This window comes from Drosophila ananassae, chromosome 2L (assembly GCF_017639315.1).
Source record: "Drosophila ananassae strain 14024-0371.13 chromosome 2L, ASM1763931v2, whole genome shotgun sequence".
Classification (NCBI taxonomy): domain Eukaryota; kingdom Metazoa; phylum Arthropoda; class Insecta; order Diptera; family Drosophilidae; genus Drosophila; species Drosophila ananassae.
The window spans coordinates 14,480,329-14,497,790 of record NC_057927.1 but is presented as its reverse complement, the minus strand read 5'-3'; the positions used below and the strand labels follow the sequence as shown (position 1 = coordinate 14,497,790).

General features: G+C 44.9%; 2 protein-coding genes across 7 annotated transcripts; one reads left to right on the top strand and one right to left on the bottom strand.

Moving 5' to 3' along the window:
• The first annotated feature begins 278 nt into the window (after positions 1-278).
• Positions 279-17,309, top strand: LOC6499390 (protein mesh). Of its 6 annotated transcripts, XM_001954694.4 has the most exons (16): positions 280-383; positions 558-1,035; positions 4,155-4,390; positions 4,457-4,644; positions 9,897-10,074; positions 10,147-10,284; positions 10,824-10,992; positions 11,051-11,645; positions 12,837-12,959; positions 13,099-13,257; positions 13,317-14,061; positions 14,118-14,536; positions 14,593-14,780; positions 14,922-15,161; positions 15,231-15,281; positions 15,357-16,181. In XM_001954694.4, the coding sequence occupies exons 2-16, from the start codon at positions 618-620 to the stop codon at positions 15,827-15,829; spliced, it is 4,320 nt and encodes a 1,439-aa protein (XP_001954730.1). In that variant the 5' UTR covers positions 280-383; positions 558-617; the 3' UTR covers positions 15,830-16,181. The 6 variants fall into 6 exon arrangements, with proteins under 6 accessions (XP_044570031.1, XP_001954730.1, XP_032312336.1 ...); XM_032456445.2 differs by having other exon boundaries at positions 15,231-16,181; XM_032456446.2 differs by having other exon boundaries at positions 14,922-15,281.
• Positions 1,064-2,943, bottom strand: LOC6501191 (protein bottleneck). Its single transcript, XM_001954695.4, has one exon. The coding sequence runs from the start codon at positions 2,757-2,759 to the stop codon at positions 1,758-1,760; it is 1,002 nt and encodes a 333-aa protein (XP_001954731.2). The 5' UTR covers positions 2,760-2,943; the 3' UTR covers positions 1,064-1,757.
• Positions 17,310-17,462: the final 153 nt, after the last annotated feature.

The following is a 17,462-nucleotide window of genomic DNA, read 5'->3' as shown; positions in this document are numbered from 1 at the left end:
CCGAGTGTGATTAACTGTAATAAAAATGAATCACAAATCGACGAGGTTCCATCGTCAACACAGAGAGAGAGAGAGGGAAAACTGAATAAACAAATAAATTGGTAACTTGGCCAGCTTTCACAATCCAGGGCAAAATGAGAAGCTAACCGAAATGTGGAGCGGCAAAAATGGTGAGCAACCTGTTGAAGGAATGTGTTATCAGTGCGTGAGTTCCCAACGATTAGATAGGGTCCCTTATCATGAACATAAAAAAAAAGTTTCACAATCGACTCTACGGCGACAATTGAAAGAGTTTTCGGCAACGCCCCGATCGGACCGCCAGGTTTAACTTTTCTTCAGTCTTAGCTGAACGGCTCGCTGCAACGAACGTGTTTTTCTGCCTGGTAATTAATAAAAGTAACCCATAATTGTGCCAAGTGATAAGAATACAGCTCTGATAAAGCACCCACCCAAATGTGATGACATCATCAAAGTGAAAATATTGAAAAATATACAAAAAACCAGAAAATAAACGTGGAAATTGTTTAATTTATGCCTCTCTTGTGTTTTTCTTTTAGCAGTGAAACGAATAAAAATAGAATTTAGGAATTAAGTGTTGAACGAAATCGAGTGAAAAAATGCGCTTCAAACTGTTTGTGGTTTGTGCGCTGGCCTGCGGCTTCATGGCCTATGTCCTGGCCAACGAGAACATATCCACCGAGGAGGACCTGGACGATCAGGTTATAAACGCAGTGCCCCAAATCGTGGCGAATCCAAAACCATCCCAGCCCGTCAAGCCCAAAGCGGACACCGAATTCGTTGAGGTGGTAAAGGATGTGCCCAAAACGACAACGAAAACGAAACCTAGTACGAGCCCCACCCCAAAGCCCACTCCTAGTGGCCAGCGGATGATACCTGTGGTGCATGTCACCAGCCGCGGCACGGACGATGTCCTCACCGTAGCTGGATTGAAACCACAGAAGACTTTCGGAGCTCTAATCATGCCAGACGACTACATGGGCGAGCTGATAGATGTGAACACTGGTTACAATTGGGGTGAGTTTTCCTATCCAGTTCTTAAAATGAGTTGTCCCTGGGCTGATTCAGATTTGAGTCATTACTCATACGCCGTGTGAGCCCGCCCGCCCATCGCTATCTTATCAGCCAGGCCACCGGCCAGTTCAGTTACCAATATTTGCTCGATGGCTTGTTCGGGCAGGTGTTGTAAGCTCTCTTGCTATTCTACCCATTCCCTTTCTGTTTTCCAACTCCGTTGGCAAAGTTCGATAAGATAATGCCCGCGTTGAGGTATTAAAAAGCTAACGATTTTCTTGTTTCCCCTGTGCTAGTTCAATGCAAACAAAACAAGTGCGTGGTGAGATAAAGAGTATACACACATATAATATATATCGTTGTGTTGGCTTAAGAGAGAATACACTATATGTAGTCCACTCATATAGTATGAATCAGTTTACAGACCATGTTAGTGTGGGGTTTAGCAATTACAAAAGCAACTATCTTTATCAGAACTGAAATATTGTCAATGGGGATTGGATATTTTCTCAATTAGTCATAGACATTGTCAGCTTTACATGGCTTCTCCATTTTACCTACTCCCTTTCGATCCAATAAGTAAAGGTTTTTTTATTTTCTATCTTTTTATTTGATCTTTTAAAGTTTATCCTAAATACAAGAACTAATTATTAAGTTTATCCTTGGGAACTTGCGCTTTGCACTCTGAGCGCCGCATGGCGGGTGTCCAGTATCCTTGATCCTCCTCAGGCGCTCATTGAGATGCGCTGCTCGTACTCAGCAATCCGCATTCGAACCGGCACCACCAGACTCAGGTCCTCCATAATGGCATGGTGTTGGGGCCGAACGGTGGCACTCGAGTTCTGCCGCGAAATCGTGGCTCGCGACTTGTCCATCGAAGGCTTGCGGCGCAGCGAGCACTTGCGCTGACTGCCTCCCTTGCCGACGCCCATGGGCGTGGCAAATTGATGCATGGCAATGGGGGATTGGGAGAGGGAAGTACTGGCCCCGAGGCGTTTTGGCTTAGGTGGGGGCACTTGGTGAGCAACGCTACCGCCGCTGATGGAGCTGCCGTTCAGGCTGTGGTTGCTGGTGTTGTTGCTGTTGCAGGTGGCAAGTGCCTGGGGGCGACTGGAGCGCAGTAGCGATATGAAGCGATTGGTTTGGCCATTGCCGGGAGCTAGGAACTTGTTATTCGACTGAAAGGTGTTGGTCAGCTTGTTGAAGAAGTTGATTTTGTCGCTGACAGTGGGTGGGTTGTCATCATTTTCCAGTCCCTGCTGCTCCTGTCCCGGCTGTGCCGTCTGTGCCTGCTGCTGTAGAGGCTGCTCCTGACCCACTGTGGTTTGTGGCTTCTCCTCCCCATCAGATGCGTTGTTTCGTTTGGACATTTCCAGCACTTTTTCCCTGAGTTCCATGGACCAGCGCTTCTGGGTCGTGTGCAATTTAGGTCGCAAAGCTGGCGGCTCTGAAGGCTCGGATTTGGCCAACTCCAATGCCAGTTGGGTAGTGAAACGCGGTTTGGGCGTCGATGTAATCGCCGGCGAGGGAGTCATCTCTTCGTCAATGTCCATTTCCAGTTCGCTGATGAAGGATGTCGAGTTGATGGATCGGGAGGCGGAGCCAAAGCCAGAACTTGTTCCCAGGCTCGGAGAACCAGACTGGAGTTTGTAGTTGTAGAATTGAAAGTTGAACGTGCTGATGCTCATCTTGGAAACTCTGGTAAACGAATGATGCTCTTTTGCCATCAGCACAATGCTTATATAGGCCAGAATTGCGAAGGGACTACCTGATCCCCGGCAGCTGTTGTTCGTTTCAGGTAGCCAGGATGCGGTTGCTCCGGCTCAACTTGACTCGAGCGGGGCCAAGATTCCAGGAATCTACCTAAGGCCTCCATAAAAAAGGACCAATTTCCCACTAATCGCAACCCGAACACGCGAATTTTGCGTGTTTTCCGCGCACCAATTTTCACGACTCTTCTCGAAAAAGCCAATGATAAAAGCGACCAACTGCTCTGCAAATCCAAGTCCTTTTATGGCACTTACCCGAAAAGGATTAGCGGATTTTATGATCCTTGTCCAGGCATTAATTCATAAATAGATTAAAAGTGCAGCAGATGTTCAAGATTTTCACATTTTACGGTTCGCTCTGGTCTGTTGACATTTCATTAGTTTGGTCATTACAATCAAAATCAATGCAATTAATGTCCAATAATTCACTCGACACTTTCCAAGTGACAGCTTGTGGGATAAGCAGAGAGAATGTGAAAGTGAAAGAAGTAGATAGGAATGAGAAGAAATAACCTAATTTCAACGACAACGATTTTCGCTTATTCCCAGTGGAGCTTCTATTCGAAAGGGGTTTTCCATTCGAAAAGATGATGGGAAGTCATAATGAATTGATGGAATTTATAATCCAAAAGAAATTGCGTATTTAGAGACTTAAATTAAAGCTTTAAAGAATATTAGAGCTCCTTAAATTTAAGAATGAGATTGCTTTGTTGCAACCTCAGCTCATGGGAGATGCCAAAAATATTTAGGAAATCTTTCCAAGACTTTGCCACGAAAACTTCGCCAGCAATTTCAGTTTCTGGTCAGTGTCTGGAGCAATATCCTTAAGCGGATACTGCCACTGTGATGGCTCCTGTTTCAGTGTCCACTGGGAGCGTCAGCTTTGCACTTAATCAGCTTAAATGGCTTTAAAAGGCCAGCGGTGAAAAGAAATTAGAGGAAGAAAGTAGCAAAAGGGGGGCGATGCTGGCCAAGTTGGCAGAACAGAAATGAATATTAACTGTGACCTTTAATGGCCAAGTGCACGTAACGAAACGGCAGCGGGAGCTGCAAGGATGTAACAAACTTGCAACGACAGGACTAAGGACCAAGGACCACGGCGGGCTAGGAGCAGGTGCGGCAAAATGCAAAAGAGCCAGGGAATGTGGCAAACTTGGGGGAAAATTTTCTTTTCACTTTCTGCCCGGCACCAGCCAGGCTGCAAGAGCAGGATAATATTGTGGAATTGAAAAAGTAATCTCCAGGGATTAGGTGTGAAATTATAATGATAGGCCGAGAGTTCTTAGTTCTCACCTTCGAAAGGCGCCCACTAAGCTATTTGTCTTCTCTTCCCATTTTTTTGCGTTATTACAGATCCCAACAATAATGTCGCCCCACCTGGATATCCTTCGACAGCTGCGGGAGGGTATACTATCACACCCGCTCGATTGGCAGAGCTGCGGAGCAACTTCATGTATTGGTTCTTCGACAAGGACATGTACGGAGGTCGTGGTGACTACCAGTATGACATCCACGCCTCGATGACGCAGCTCCATAAAAATCTGAACTTCCAAATGCCTTTCTACGGATTCCGGTTCAACTACACAAGGGTAGGCCTTCAGATCACTAGGATATGAACAAATTTTTAATCGGAGTCTTTCTTCATCCTCAATTAGCTCTCCCTTAATGGCTACTTGGAGTTCTCGGATCCCCCAGAGTACCTGACCTATCCTCTCGTCTTCCCCATTAAGGACTGGCCCACCAAGCGGGATCCCTCGTTCATGGGCATCTTCTTCAGCAAGTGCCGTGTCGGCCGTATCTATCCTTCGGATATTGACCAGCGCACACCCGGTGTTTACTTCCGGTAAGGATATACATCTGCATTTCGCATCCCGCATCTAAATAAATAATATCTAAATAAAATGTATTTGTTCCAACATTCAAACTCCCCAGCCCGCTTGAATTTCCGGTTCGTTTGTATTTATTTGTTAACCATATTTATTTTGCCTTGTCTCTGATGGCATTTGCATATTCAAAATCGGCACAGAGCACGCGCCAAACGAAAGTATTTATGTGTATTTTTCCTTTTACGTGTCCTTTTCGCCATTGCCAGAAAACTAACACAGAGTAATATGTGTAGCATGTATGGATGGTGCCCCCCAGTCTCGATTTCCCATGTCTTTATATGTTTGTTGGCTTGCATTTATGACTATGTCCTTTCAGAGGGTTTAAGCTATGGGGCGTGGGGTTTGGAAACTGGCTTTCCTTCAAGTTTCTAAGTCATGAGCTTTAGAGCCTTAACTGTGATTTTAAAGACTCTTTAAGTTATATTTTCTATAAAAAGAGTATATGAGCAGTCGAATATCCTCACCTTTAAGCCCTTGCATTGTTAGTCATTGCTATTGTTTCTCTGCTTGTTACTGTCAGTTATTGCCCCAGAATTTTGCATTATTTCGCATGTCGGCTACCTGGTCTGTTGTTCTCGGATACATTTTCCCGCGGCACTATCAGACAGTGCATTTTTCCCCAATCCTACACCCTCCTCATCATAAATTCATGCTGATTTCAGCACGCATGTGTGCGTGCACTCATTTCAAAATACTGAATAGTCCTTTCCGCAAACGAGCATAAAACAGCATGGTCAGTGATAAAATTGGGAATACAATAGTCCCATATTTTTCCAGGTTGCTGTCGCAATCTCTCCCATTCCGTGACCATCCAATTTCATTTTAATTATATTCAATGGCCCTGCACTTTGTCTATGAAGCTTGCGGGGACAATGCTTAAATTTATACAAACATGACTTTGGTTCTCTTTTTTGTTTGTTGTGTTTTTGGCCTCCCTGGGCTAATTATGCAAATGAATGCCAGTGGGGGCCGAAAGTTATTTGTGGTCTATTTATATGAGTTTCCGCCAGCAGGAGCATTAAAAAATAAAACCTCTACAAATTCCGTAATCCTCTGTACAAAAAGTTTCCACTCAAAAATACATTAATTAGTTAACGTCAGTTTCATCTTGGTGGTACGTAGTTTTTTTCGATGGCTTGTGCTATTTGGAGCATAAATTATGGCTTCTTTCGTCTACATTGTTTCAACTGCCTTAAATTTCATTGCTTTCTGAGAAGATAAAGATGGTAACTTGGCATAAAAAAATCAGAAAAGTGAGCATAAATTACTTCAAAGTGACACAGAATGACAAGTCAGATGAGGAATGTATGCATGTCCTTTGAAAAAAAAAAAAACTGAAAAGTTGTTTTATCAATCTGACTGTCCAAAAAAAAACAACTTCCTGCTCTACGCATCCTGCTGGGCAGGCTGACAAATTGCCACTGTGGTGCAATTAAAATCGTGTAAGGCTTTCAAGGATCGGCTGCTTGGAGGATGAAGTATTTTCAATGTTTTAAAGTGACGCTGACAATATGTCAGAGTTTATTCTGCATAACTCGTTCAATGACTGAGTCGAGGTCACGGTCACTCGTCGACATTTAATTGTCTTCGCGTATTTGTCCTCGTGTATAGTAAGGACCAGCGTCAAGTGAGAGGACTCGACCAAACTTTGATGAATGCACTGAGACAGGGGTACTTAAATGTTTACTTCAGATATTTTAAAAATAATATATCTTTGGAACACTGCCTATGAGTTGAAAGGCTGTGTTAATATAAACGCCTTTTAGGACTTATGTCCTGTTGAAAGCACTTTTTCTCTCACTTTCCTTGATGCTGAATGTATTGGTGTATGGGGAGTGACTGGAGCTGTGACTGGAATTTAATTTAAATAACTTTGCATTGTGCAGAAGATAAAGAAGGCAAGCGAGGCGAACAGTGAAATGCTAACGATGTAAAATTGCTCAGCCACCCACGCGATGGAGGCTTCTCTGCCCTCCACTCACTCGGTGCCATTAAACCCACACCTCTCTATCAACACCCTCTCGTACTCGTTCACATATCACTGACCCCACTTATTTGGCATCAATTTAATTGCATGCCTGCACTTAGGAGCTCAGTACTTGGATTAGCTCAAAGTGCAGGACATTGCGCATACGCCGCGTGGGTCGCCGTCCGCTTTGAGCATTAAATTCATTATGAGCGCACGTTTAATTACACACACAAACGTTTAGCCGCGTTGGGTGGCGAATAAAAACTTAATGCCAAGCCGGGGTGTCGTTTGTTCAGGTCTTTGTTTCACTTTTTTTCCCGTATTTCTCTTTACTTTTTTTTTTTGATGTGGTAAACGTTTAAAACTTTTTCGAGCATGTGTGTGTTTCTGGGGTTTTTTTTCGTAAATGGCATGCTGGAAGCGCGTTAAGCTTTTAATTGTTATTTTGGCAAGGGCAGCTACAAAACGGCATCGTAATTGACGGCCAACGGAGGCACAATTAAAACATTTTCGGCAGCTTTGTGGGAAATGAGAGTCAAACAAGGACTCAAAAAGGGCACAGGGAATTCATGTTTCTTTAGTTTACATTAAGCGACCAAAATGAATATAAAGAAACCTTCACAATATCTCTCTGTATAATTACCTATCAGTCCAACTTTTCGAAATGTTGATTTTCTGCCAAAGGGGTTTTCCTTTCGTAACTGGCGCACAATAATAATGCCGCTTCATTATTCCCTTTTTGCCAATCATAACAAGAACTTCCCCAATCCTCGCGACTAACGATCCTTTGCCACCGCCGAGTCCTTGCGCGTCCTTGGCTGGGCCATTTGCAAGTCTCGGCCTGCATTTACTCGCTTTCTGCAGCAGCTTACATGCAATTTTCGCCATTTTCTTTAAGTACAGCCATTGTTTCACTTTCATTTACACCCCGAGATGGAATTGGGCCACACGGTTGGCAAAGGCGAAGCCTGAGACATGGCTGAAGCGAAGGATGTGCCGGCAGGATTAAGGGGGTTGTGATGGTAGGTTCCATGCAAAAGCAGCGAAAAGGCATTTTAACCTACAAATGCAGACAAAACTGTGGCAGCGCCCGAATGTATGCAATAAAGTGTATAATGGCGCAGTTCAAGAACTGCTGGGCGGTTGGGTGGTTGGATGGCACGAGTGGGTGGTTTCGGGGTGGCTCCGAGTTTCTATTACTTTTTGCGACTCTTTCTATGGCTTTGTACTTGGCGGTGTCTGTGTGTGCGGCTTTTTGGCTTACTTACACGTAAAAGTTGTCGAGTCTGCGGCTGTTTTTGGCTGCTGCGCGCGCATTTCTAGGCTGAGTGACAATTTCCATTTTTTCCCGTACATTCTCCCTATCCCCGAATGTCAATTGCAGACTTTTAAAGTTTTTCTAGCTTTCTCCTTTGGGCCAACAAATGATAAACTATGTCAGTGGGTATGTGTGTGTGCGGTTATCTTCATATTTTTTTGGCCCTGGCATGCGGTTTCTGCACATTCCCTGGAAATGTTTTGCATTTTTTTGCTCAATTCTGGCATGAAGGGAAAGTGTAATTGTGTAATTTATTTCCATCACCATCTGCTGCCAGATATAATTTATGTGCTCTTCAATATTAAATGCACACTGTGCATTATGAGTCTATGTGGCAGTGGCAGTAATGTGGCATTTATCGATTCATTCAAGTGTTAATAACTTGCAAATATATTTTAGAAACAACACTGCTGCACTCATGTTTGTTTGCATTTGCATTTCTATGTCCTGGCAGAGACCTCTTATTTGATTCAATTTATCACCGAGAAAGGACGGGGCAAAATCAATAAAATGTTACCGGCCAAATGCAAATAGAAAATGCCACACATTCATCTTTGTTTGCCACAACTACAGGGACATGCCGGAGCATAACGAGTTTTTCGATTTCAATTGTTGTACTTCCCAGTGTCCTGCTAAATGAATGTCCTTGTCAAAGCGAGTGGGAATTAGTTTACCTTTATCCCAAGCTTTTATTACATTCTATTGAAGTTGGGTTATTGCATTCTGTTTGTGTTTAATTTAGTTGATTTTTGGATTAAAGGATATCGGCAAGAGAACAGACAATGGCATGACATATTTCTTTTTAATTTGCATTTATTTTTTCTCCTTTATGGATAATTTTTTTTTATATTATCTTTTATTGTTTTATTAATTGAACGTGTGACAAAGAAACGGGCATGAAATTCAAATCAAAAACCATTTAAGTTTCAATAGAGAGGAAATTGAAACAATCTCCTCATCGATTTCCATTTAAAATTCAATTTGACTATTATCAATTATTTATTTCCATTTTGAATTTGGTCGAATGCCTCCATCAGCCGCACTTCCCCCTTAGCGAGTTATTTTAGTTCGTTTTTCGGCCATCAACTGAGCATGTTTGTATTGAGCCGAACGCTTCATTTGATAAGCCTCTTATGACCACCGGGCATCGGGAGCCGGGAGCCGGGCACCGGGCCAGTGGCCAGTGGCCTTGACAATCCTCCGCAATCCACAATTGTCCACCTCGGACAAGGGCAGCGCTCAAACATTTCAGTGCAATTGTCCGGCAATGAAAACTGGTTCCAAATCAAAGGCAAGGCTACAGTGTGTAATAATAAAAATCCCTCTCGGCAAATCGGCTTAGGATTTATTTGTCTGGGGTGGATTGGCTTTTGTTTAAGCGCTCTTCGAGAGCCAAGAGCCCTGGTGTAATTTAACTAAACTGGCTTAAAGCAATTTATGACGCTGCCGGTGATGGCAGTGAACAGTTTTTGAAGTGCGGAGCTCGCGGCGTTCGCGGCGTATGCGTAATGAATAATTAAAGCATATAAATCATACGCCACGTAGCCGCTATGGCGTCGCCAATGTGTCGGCCGTCGATACGCCATCTATCCACCAAAAAAAAAAATAACAGAATGAAAAAAAGAACACACTTGAAAGTGCTCACAAGAGCGTAAAATAAATAAAATGTTTATGAAAATATGCCCACCAGGAGAAAGTAATGAGAAGGAGCAGAAATCAGTATCTCCCCGGCTGGGTCCTGATTTATATGCCAAACATCAAATCCATTTATCTTCCTGCAGACGCCAAACCGAAATTTACTTTGCATACTCCGCCGTCTCCGCCCATCATTCGATTTCTTTTCGCATTACACACATGAGCCGGAATCGGAATCGGCAGCTGAACTGACGGAAAACCTCCATTCTCCTCCAATCTCTTTTCAGGGTGGAACGTGATCTGATGGGACGGACGGACCAGTTCGGTGTGGAGGTGCGGGAGCGCACCATGTGGGACATCCGGCAGGGAGTGGTGGGCGCTGAGACATTTGTGCCCAAGCACGTGGTGATCGCCACCTGGAAGAACGTGTCCTTTGCCGGTGGCATTGACAACTCTCTTTTCATGGTAAGTTTATATCCATCTTGAAAGTGTTTTTAATAAGCAATTTAATACACAATTGTCCCTATTATTCTTCAGACAAACACTTTCCAAATGGTCCTGGCCACTGATGAAGTCTACACCTACATCATGTACAACTATGCCGTGCTGAACTGGCTGTCTCATACTGAGGCAGGAGGAGATACCACCACAGGAGCCGGTGGTGTTCCTGCATTCGTAAGTGTCTCTGAACTGTCCCTGAACTCTGACCCTTGTTTGCTCATTCACTTTTTGCCTGCTAGCACTCAATTAAGCAGTTGATTGCAAAGAAAAACTTTTCCAGAGAAGGGTTTTCCGAGAGGACTGTTTGCTTCGCCATTTTCCCATGTGATTTATCCTTAAATCAAAAAGAATCTGAGAAGAGAAAGTATATGCACAAAAGAGAGCTTTTAAGTTGTCTAGTTTTAATCGCACTCGTGCAAACCATTTTCAATGGATTTTCTGCAGCATATTCATAAATCACAATTACAATTATCATAAGCATTTACGAACTGATGCCACTTGTGCCAGCAGCCACTTTCACTAATTAAACGCCCAATTTAAACTTTTCCTAAGCACACCCGAAACATAATTGCAAACTTTGTGAACAGTTAATTAAATTGGGTGAGGAGATTTAAATGCATCTATTTAATTGCACTTTGCCACTCCGACCCACTCCAACCTCCCCGAACCGCCCACAAACATGTGTGAACTTTTCCGTATTTCTCGCTTTTCAGGTCGGTTTCAATGCCGGCAACGGCACTCAGGCCTACGAGTACAAGCCCTACAGTCAGAACATGGTAATTCGAGATTTGGCTAACAGGGGATGGGCCAACGGATTCCCCGGTCGTCATATATTCCGAGTGGACGAGCAGATTTTGATTGGCTCTTGTAATAAGGATATAGGTATGTTTTGATTATAGGTTTTTATTACTATTTTTATTTGACATTGTTTTTTGATTAGATGCTGCTCTGTTGCCTTTGACCTTTGCTCCCGAATCTGGCAACATGTTGGGTGGTCAGGTGGTTAACATCACCGGTCCCTGCTTCGATCCAAATGTCCGGGTGACCTGCCACTTCGACACGGAATCTGTTCTGGGAACCTATGTGGACACGAATCGCGTTATCTGCGTGCAGCCGTTCTTGAAGGCCGAGGGCTACATCCGATTCCAGATCTCCGTCGGCACCCAGCGATTCAAGTGGCGCGGAAAGTACTTTGTGGAGACTCCGGCCGCCGCCACCGAGAAGATCTTCTTCACTACCGATGATGTGTACAAGAAGAACCCCAACGAGATCAGGATCACCTGGATCCCGTACAATTTGACCTCGAATAGCAATGCCAATGTGATGATCTCGCTCTGGGGATACCGGGAGACGAAGATCGAGCCGCAGCTGGAGTACATTGATGTGATCGAGGCTAGTTATTCGAATACGGGCAGTTATGTCATCACGCCCTCGAACTACTTGAATCGGAAGAACGTCAACCGCGACATGCAGTTCGGTTTCCTGCAAATCAATCTCACCCAGCCGGATCAGTACTCCGGCCTTGCCATCAGCCCGTAAGTTGAGAGTTTCCAGTTGGACAAATTATATTACTTAACAAACACAATCGTTGGTAATTGCAATTTCAAGTGACCAAGGCCATCAGCTTCAGGTTTCATTAAAGGGGGGCTGCGTCCCACTGCCCACTGCCATCCTCTCCAGAATCTTTTGTTATTATGTTTTAATTGATTCTCGGTTGTCTCAATGTGTCAGCTCAGTACCGACTACCGTCTGGAGCTGGGGATGGTCTATCCATGTTTTTATTCAATTTGCCCGGGCAATTTCAATGACAATGAGAATGAGCCAAATGCACTTCAGCTCAGCCATCCAATCCCCAGACCCAGTCTCCGCCCGCCCTGGGCTCTCAATCAATTTGCTCTGGCTTGGCCGAGGATTGCTTATTATGACAGCCTGTAATTGCTAGACATTCTCGTAGCTAATCAATAATGGAAATGTGTTTTTAATGGCCTCGTGCTTGTGTCTGTATGCCAGCATTTGCATTTAAGCCTTTTCCTTCATGTCCTGCAATTATTTTGCACTTAAACCTTGAATCATCCTACAAGCCATAAAATTACAAACCCTAAAACAGGCTCAGAATTCCTCAGCTTCCACAGGAAAGAAAATTATTATACTTTTGCCTTAAAAATTTAATTTATTAACAAAACAAATCTAAAATGGCATAATCTTTACAGAATATTAATGATATCCAAAAAAGCATTATGGAATTATTAATATATTTTTCTTTGTGCATCCCTGAAGGCGCAATATAAAACCATTTCGTATTTTTTTTGTTTATGGCACCTTTGGGTGTCGTTAGCCGGGCCCAAAGCGACTGCGGGCGGGCTGGAATAAATTGTTAGCATTGTTTCAACATTTAATTTCCATTTGATGGTCCAGTAATTGTGAAAACTTAATGAAAAATATCTCCATGGCAGCGCGAGGCGCGAATTGCCAATTGCCAAGGCTAACTAGGCAACGGCTAATGGTAATATCGTGTTTCTCATCAATGAGATGGCCTAGTCCCCAGACCCCAGACCCCTCCTCTGAGTTCATTATTAGCTGGCATTGTGTCAGCGCGAATGTCAAAGGTGGTCGACGGGGCGTATGATTAATGTCATCTATGGAATGAATCTCTGCCAAAACACACTCTGTCACACCCCCACACACTCGTACACATTTTGACAATGCATTTTCGATTTTCATTGCAGAATCCTTTGGTCCCGACCAGTTCCATTAGCCTGGTATATGGCACCCCAGTGGAAGGAGCAGCACGGAATACAGTGGCCGCGGGCTCTTTGCGATAATTGGCTTCGCTCCGACCGATTCCTCAGGTAAGGCTCAACAAATATGCATTCGCTTTTGCTGCTAATTAAAAGCAACCTGGCCGGCACAACCAACGCAACCCGGTTACCAGGCTCCCCATTGATTGGAGTGCCCTTTTTAAAAATCATAATTTCCGTTGATTTGCAGGAACTTTGCCGCCGACCTGCCGCTCTGCCCCTGCACCCTGGACCAGGCAGTCCTGGACAAAGGACGCTACCGACCGGATCGTGAGTGCGACAAGGACTCGAACCCCAGTTGCCTCAGGCATCGGGGCGCTATTCATTGCGTGGTCAGTGGAACGCCAGTGTAAGTATTTTCATAATAAATAAAAATGAAAAACAGGCTTCATTACATCCTTATTTTAGTGCCCAAGGAGCTGAACAGCAGTGCTGCTACGATCGCTATGGCTTCCTCATGCTGACCTACGACCAGATGTGGGGCTCCCGACCCCGTCGTGTTCACAACCTGGGCAAGATGCCCTGGAACGAGGCCAGCAAAGTGCCCTCACTGTCCATGTGGTTCCACGACATGCGTCCCTTCTACTCCTGCTGTGCCTGGCAGGAGGAGCAGGCCGTTGGATGCGAAACCTATCGCTTCGAGCGCCGTCCTTCGCAGGATTGTGTGGCATATCAGCCGCCTGGTATTGCCGGCGTTTTCGGTGACCCTCACTTCATAACCTTTGACGGCACGGCGTACACCTTCAACGGCCTGGGAGAGTTCGTGCTGGCCCGCAGCATAGACGAGAGCAACCGCTTCGAGGTCCAGGGTCGATTCCAGCAGCTACCAACCAATTATTACGGCGAAGTCCAGGCCACCCAGCTGACGGCGCTGGCTATGCGCGGAAACACCACCACCACCATCGAGGTCCGTCTGCGTCCACTGCACGCCAGGTGGCGCTACCGCCTGGATGTCCTGGCCGACGGCCGCAGGGTATACTTCGATCGCGAGAGTCTCAAGTTCCAGCACTTTGACGGCGTAACCGTCTACACTCCCACTTATCTGCTCAACCAGTCCCAGGTGGTGGTGCAGTTCGATGCCGGTATTGGTGTGGAGGTGGTGGAGAACGAAGGATTCATGACAGGACGCGTCTTCCTGCCCTGGAATTTCATTGTAAGCTTGGGTTTGTAACTCGTGTCTTGAACACATTATTTATATATTCTTTTTAGAACAAAACGGCAGGACTCTTTGGCAACTGGAGCTTCAACAAACTGGATGACTTTGTCCTACCCAATGGCCAGGTTGCCACGATCAATACCAACGATCTGCGCAGCATCCACACCAACTTTGGCCTCAAATGGATGCTCACGGATCGAGATGTGCCCGGAGTGGGAGCGGCTCTCTTCACCCGCGAATTTGGACGGATGTCTAGTTACTACGCAAACGCAACCTTCCAACCGAATTATGTGCTCGATCCTGCGGACTTCCTGCCCGGAAATCGAAGCTACGATGTGGAACGAGCCAAGGAGTTGTGCGGCGAATGTTTGCAGTGCCAGTACGATTATGCAATGACGTTGAATCGGGACTTGGCACACTTTACCAAGAATTACTACGACACTATAGTCAATATGCAGGCGGATAATGCCATGTGAGTTTGTTTAATATTTATTTTTATAAAACACAATTTAAATTATTCTTCTGCAGGCGTGTGGTTTCCTGTGGTGTCCTGCAAACGCCCCGATTTGGTCGCAAACTGAGCTTTGATTTTATGCCTGGTGCCAAGGTGTCCTTTGAGTGTAACGAGGGCTTCATTTTGCTGGGTGACCAGAGGAGAGAGTGTCTTTCGAATGGTCTTTGGAATATACCCGAATTTGGTTATACGGAGTGCCTGCGTGAGTACCAAAAATATTAAAAACTTTATTTGTGGAAGATAGATCCCTTGTTCAGTTACTCGTCCCCCAATTCCTCTAAAGTCTAAAGTCTTAAGTTCAACCTTTGACCCCCGTTTGATTGACCCTCGTTCCCTTGTGCAGGTGAGGTGTACTACACGCGTCGCATCGCTTTCATTGCAATTGGCATTATCTTCCTGGTGATCTGCCCCTTGATGCTGTGCATCGTCTGCGGCGTCTACCGCTACCGCCAGAAGCAACTGAAGGAGGACCCCCATTGGCAGATGCCTGTTCTGCCCCGATCCCGGGCCAGCTCCGCCCGCAATTTGAGGACCCTGAACTATGACGACGATAGCGATACGGATGCCAGCACTTTGAAGAAAAGTAGGTCCTACGACAAAGTATATCGCACGAACGAACCATTACCTGGCAAACCGCAAATTGATTTTCCAGCTAAGAAATGGGATCTGGATGAGAACGACGAGGATGTGACCTCATCCGAAGGTAGTCAGAATAGAACAAGCTCAAAGCTAGCCAGGGACATTTCCTACATTAATCCGAACGTAACCCACGTCACAGGTGAGAAGCCGAAGCAGTCGGGTCGCCGCTCCCTCCGCGCCTCTGGAACGGACCTGGATCAGCACCAGCACCAGGATCCTGAAGATCACGAGGACGACGATGACTTCGACGAGGCAGACGTGCACACTGGCACCATTCATCCTGCCGGATACCACCAGCCCCTGTCACCTGAAGAGGCCGATCAGCTGCACCGCCAGCAGTACAGCCCCACCTTCAGTGGCTTGGACAGCCGCACGAGCGGAGCCAGCTCCATAAACTACACTCCCCAGGCGGCGACTCAGAACCGCTTTGGTGGAGTTCCGGTGCTCCCCAGTAATACCCAATACTACAGCCGTCCGCCTTCCGGAGTGCCCACCGCCACGGCCACGCCCCTCCGGACAGCGCCCACGCCGCTGACGCAGGACAGTGGCCTGCCGTCGCCCCCGCTGGCCACTTCGCCCACCCCCTCCGTCCAGAAGTCCACGGAGGTGTAATCCAACCACCACTCATCAAACCATTCCAAATACAACACCAAAAACCACCCATTAGCTGCAAAGTTCAAATACTAAGTGCCAGGAAATAATGATTATATTTAAGTTCAGTTCATTGCACAATAACTTTGACCCCTGACCTCTGCCGCCTGTCCATTACCTTTGTTTTATTGTTTTTTTTTCCCATGACCATTAAATATACTTGCACTTTTTGTAAATAATAGATACAGCCTCGAGTCAAGCCCAAAATGTAGTATCAAGTTCCAAAGCATTCTGCATGTATCCTCCCATCCTGGTAAAGGACAATCATCATTTATGTATTGAATAAAACCAAACACTTGTTTTTAGTAATTTACATATATGTATATACTGGATAATGGTTATTTTTTTTGTATACTTGCAGCCTGATCGGATAATGCCAATTGTTACATGAAAGTTGACACTTCGCAGCGTTATCCTTGTTTGCTATTTAACTGCCTGTCAATTTTCTGTAATCCTTCAATGGCTTTGCAAGTGGGAAGTATTTTATTTAATAGTTGAGAATTTTTCTGTTCAGTGTATCGACGAGTGCAGTGCAGAAACAGAAATTACATGAAATTTATAACGAAGCAATAAGACGCAAGCCAAAGCCATTAATCTTCGGCTGTCACTGGATTTTTGTAGTTGCTTCTGCCACGCCCATCCACTCGACCTCCGCCTACTTTGTCTTCTGTCTCCCAGGGTCCTGTATCCTGGCCAGAATGCCATTGTGTGCATTACGCCAATGTCAATCAATCTTAAGCAAATTGATGGACAAGTTGCCGTTACTTATGTCTGTTTGTCCGTTATCCTTCCTATCCTGGAATAGAGCTCAGTGGCAGGGCGATAGCGCTCCTAGTTTCAAGCCCAGCCCGGTGAATCAATGTTAGGAGAGGGGTTGTATATCCTAGATGGATGCGGCTACGATTGCATTTTTTAATTTATGAACAGTGATGGCGAAAGTTTATTTTCCAAGGTAAATACAGGGTTGCCTTTCATATATCTCTTCAATTCAAACATTAAATTGAACTGAAAATCAGAAGAAATATTTTTCCTTTTGGTTTGTAAATTAAATTTCCTTCACAGGAAGTCTTGTCTATTTTCCTTGTTATTTAACTTTGCAGGACATGAGGAGAAGTCGGCCCGCGTGGCGAGCATCTCACTGGGCATGATGCTACTCATCCTGATACCTTGCCTGCTGCTCCTGGTTTGCGGCGCGAATTATTGGATTCGGGAAAAGATTGCCAAGGAGGAGCAGGAGGCCGCTGAGGCCCTGCTGCCGAAATCCAAATGGCAGAAGTCGAAACAACATGTAATTTGATTAGCACATTGATGAGTTCACGAATACGTGCGATCGTGTCCGGAATAAAGATATACAACTCTCAGTTGTAATTGAAGAATTTCATTTAGAAAGAGCCTCTCATAACCACATTTTGTATTTATTATCCTCTAAATAAAACGAATAAAAATCTAAAATATATATGAAATATCATTCTTATAAAGTTTTGTCCAAATACCTCATTAAAAAGCTTGTATTCAGGGTTCAATGAAATATTTTTATTTGTTTCTGCATATTTTTATCTTGCATTTTACTCAGGGATTACATTTGCATATTGAT

Bases quoted from the DNA above. Each gene is read 5' to 3' on its own strand.
- LOC6501191 (XM_001954695.4), bottom strand. From the start codon at position 2,759: ATGGCAAAAGAGCATCATTCGTTTACCAGAGTTTCCAAGATGAGCATC.
- LOC6499390 (XM_032456441.2), top strand. From the start codon at position 618: ATGCGCTTCAAACTGTTTGTGGTTTGTGCGCTGGCCTGCGGCTTCATG. The intron at 4,645-9,896 runs GTAAGGATATAC...ATCTCTTTTCAG, and splicing joins ACACCCGGTGTTTACTTCCG to GGTGGAACGTGATCTGATGG. The intron at 12,960-13,098 runs GTAAGGCTCAAC...GTTGATTTGCAG, and splicing joins CGCTCCGACCGATTCCTCAG to GAACTTTGCCGCCGACCTGC.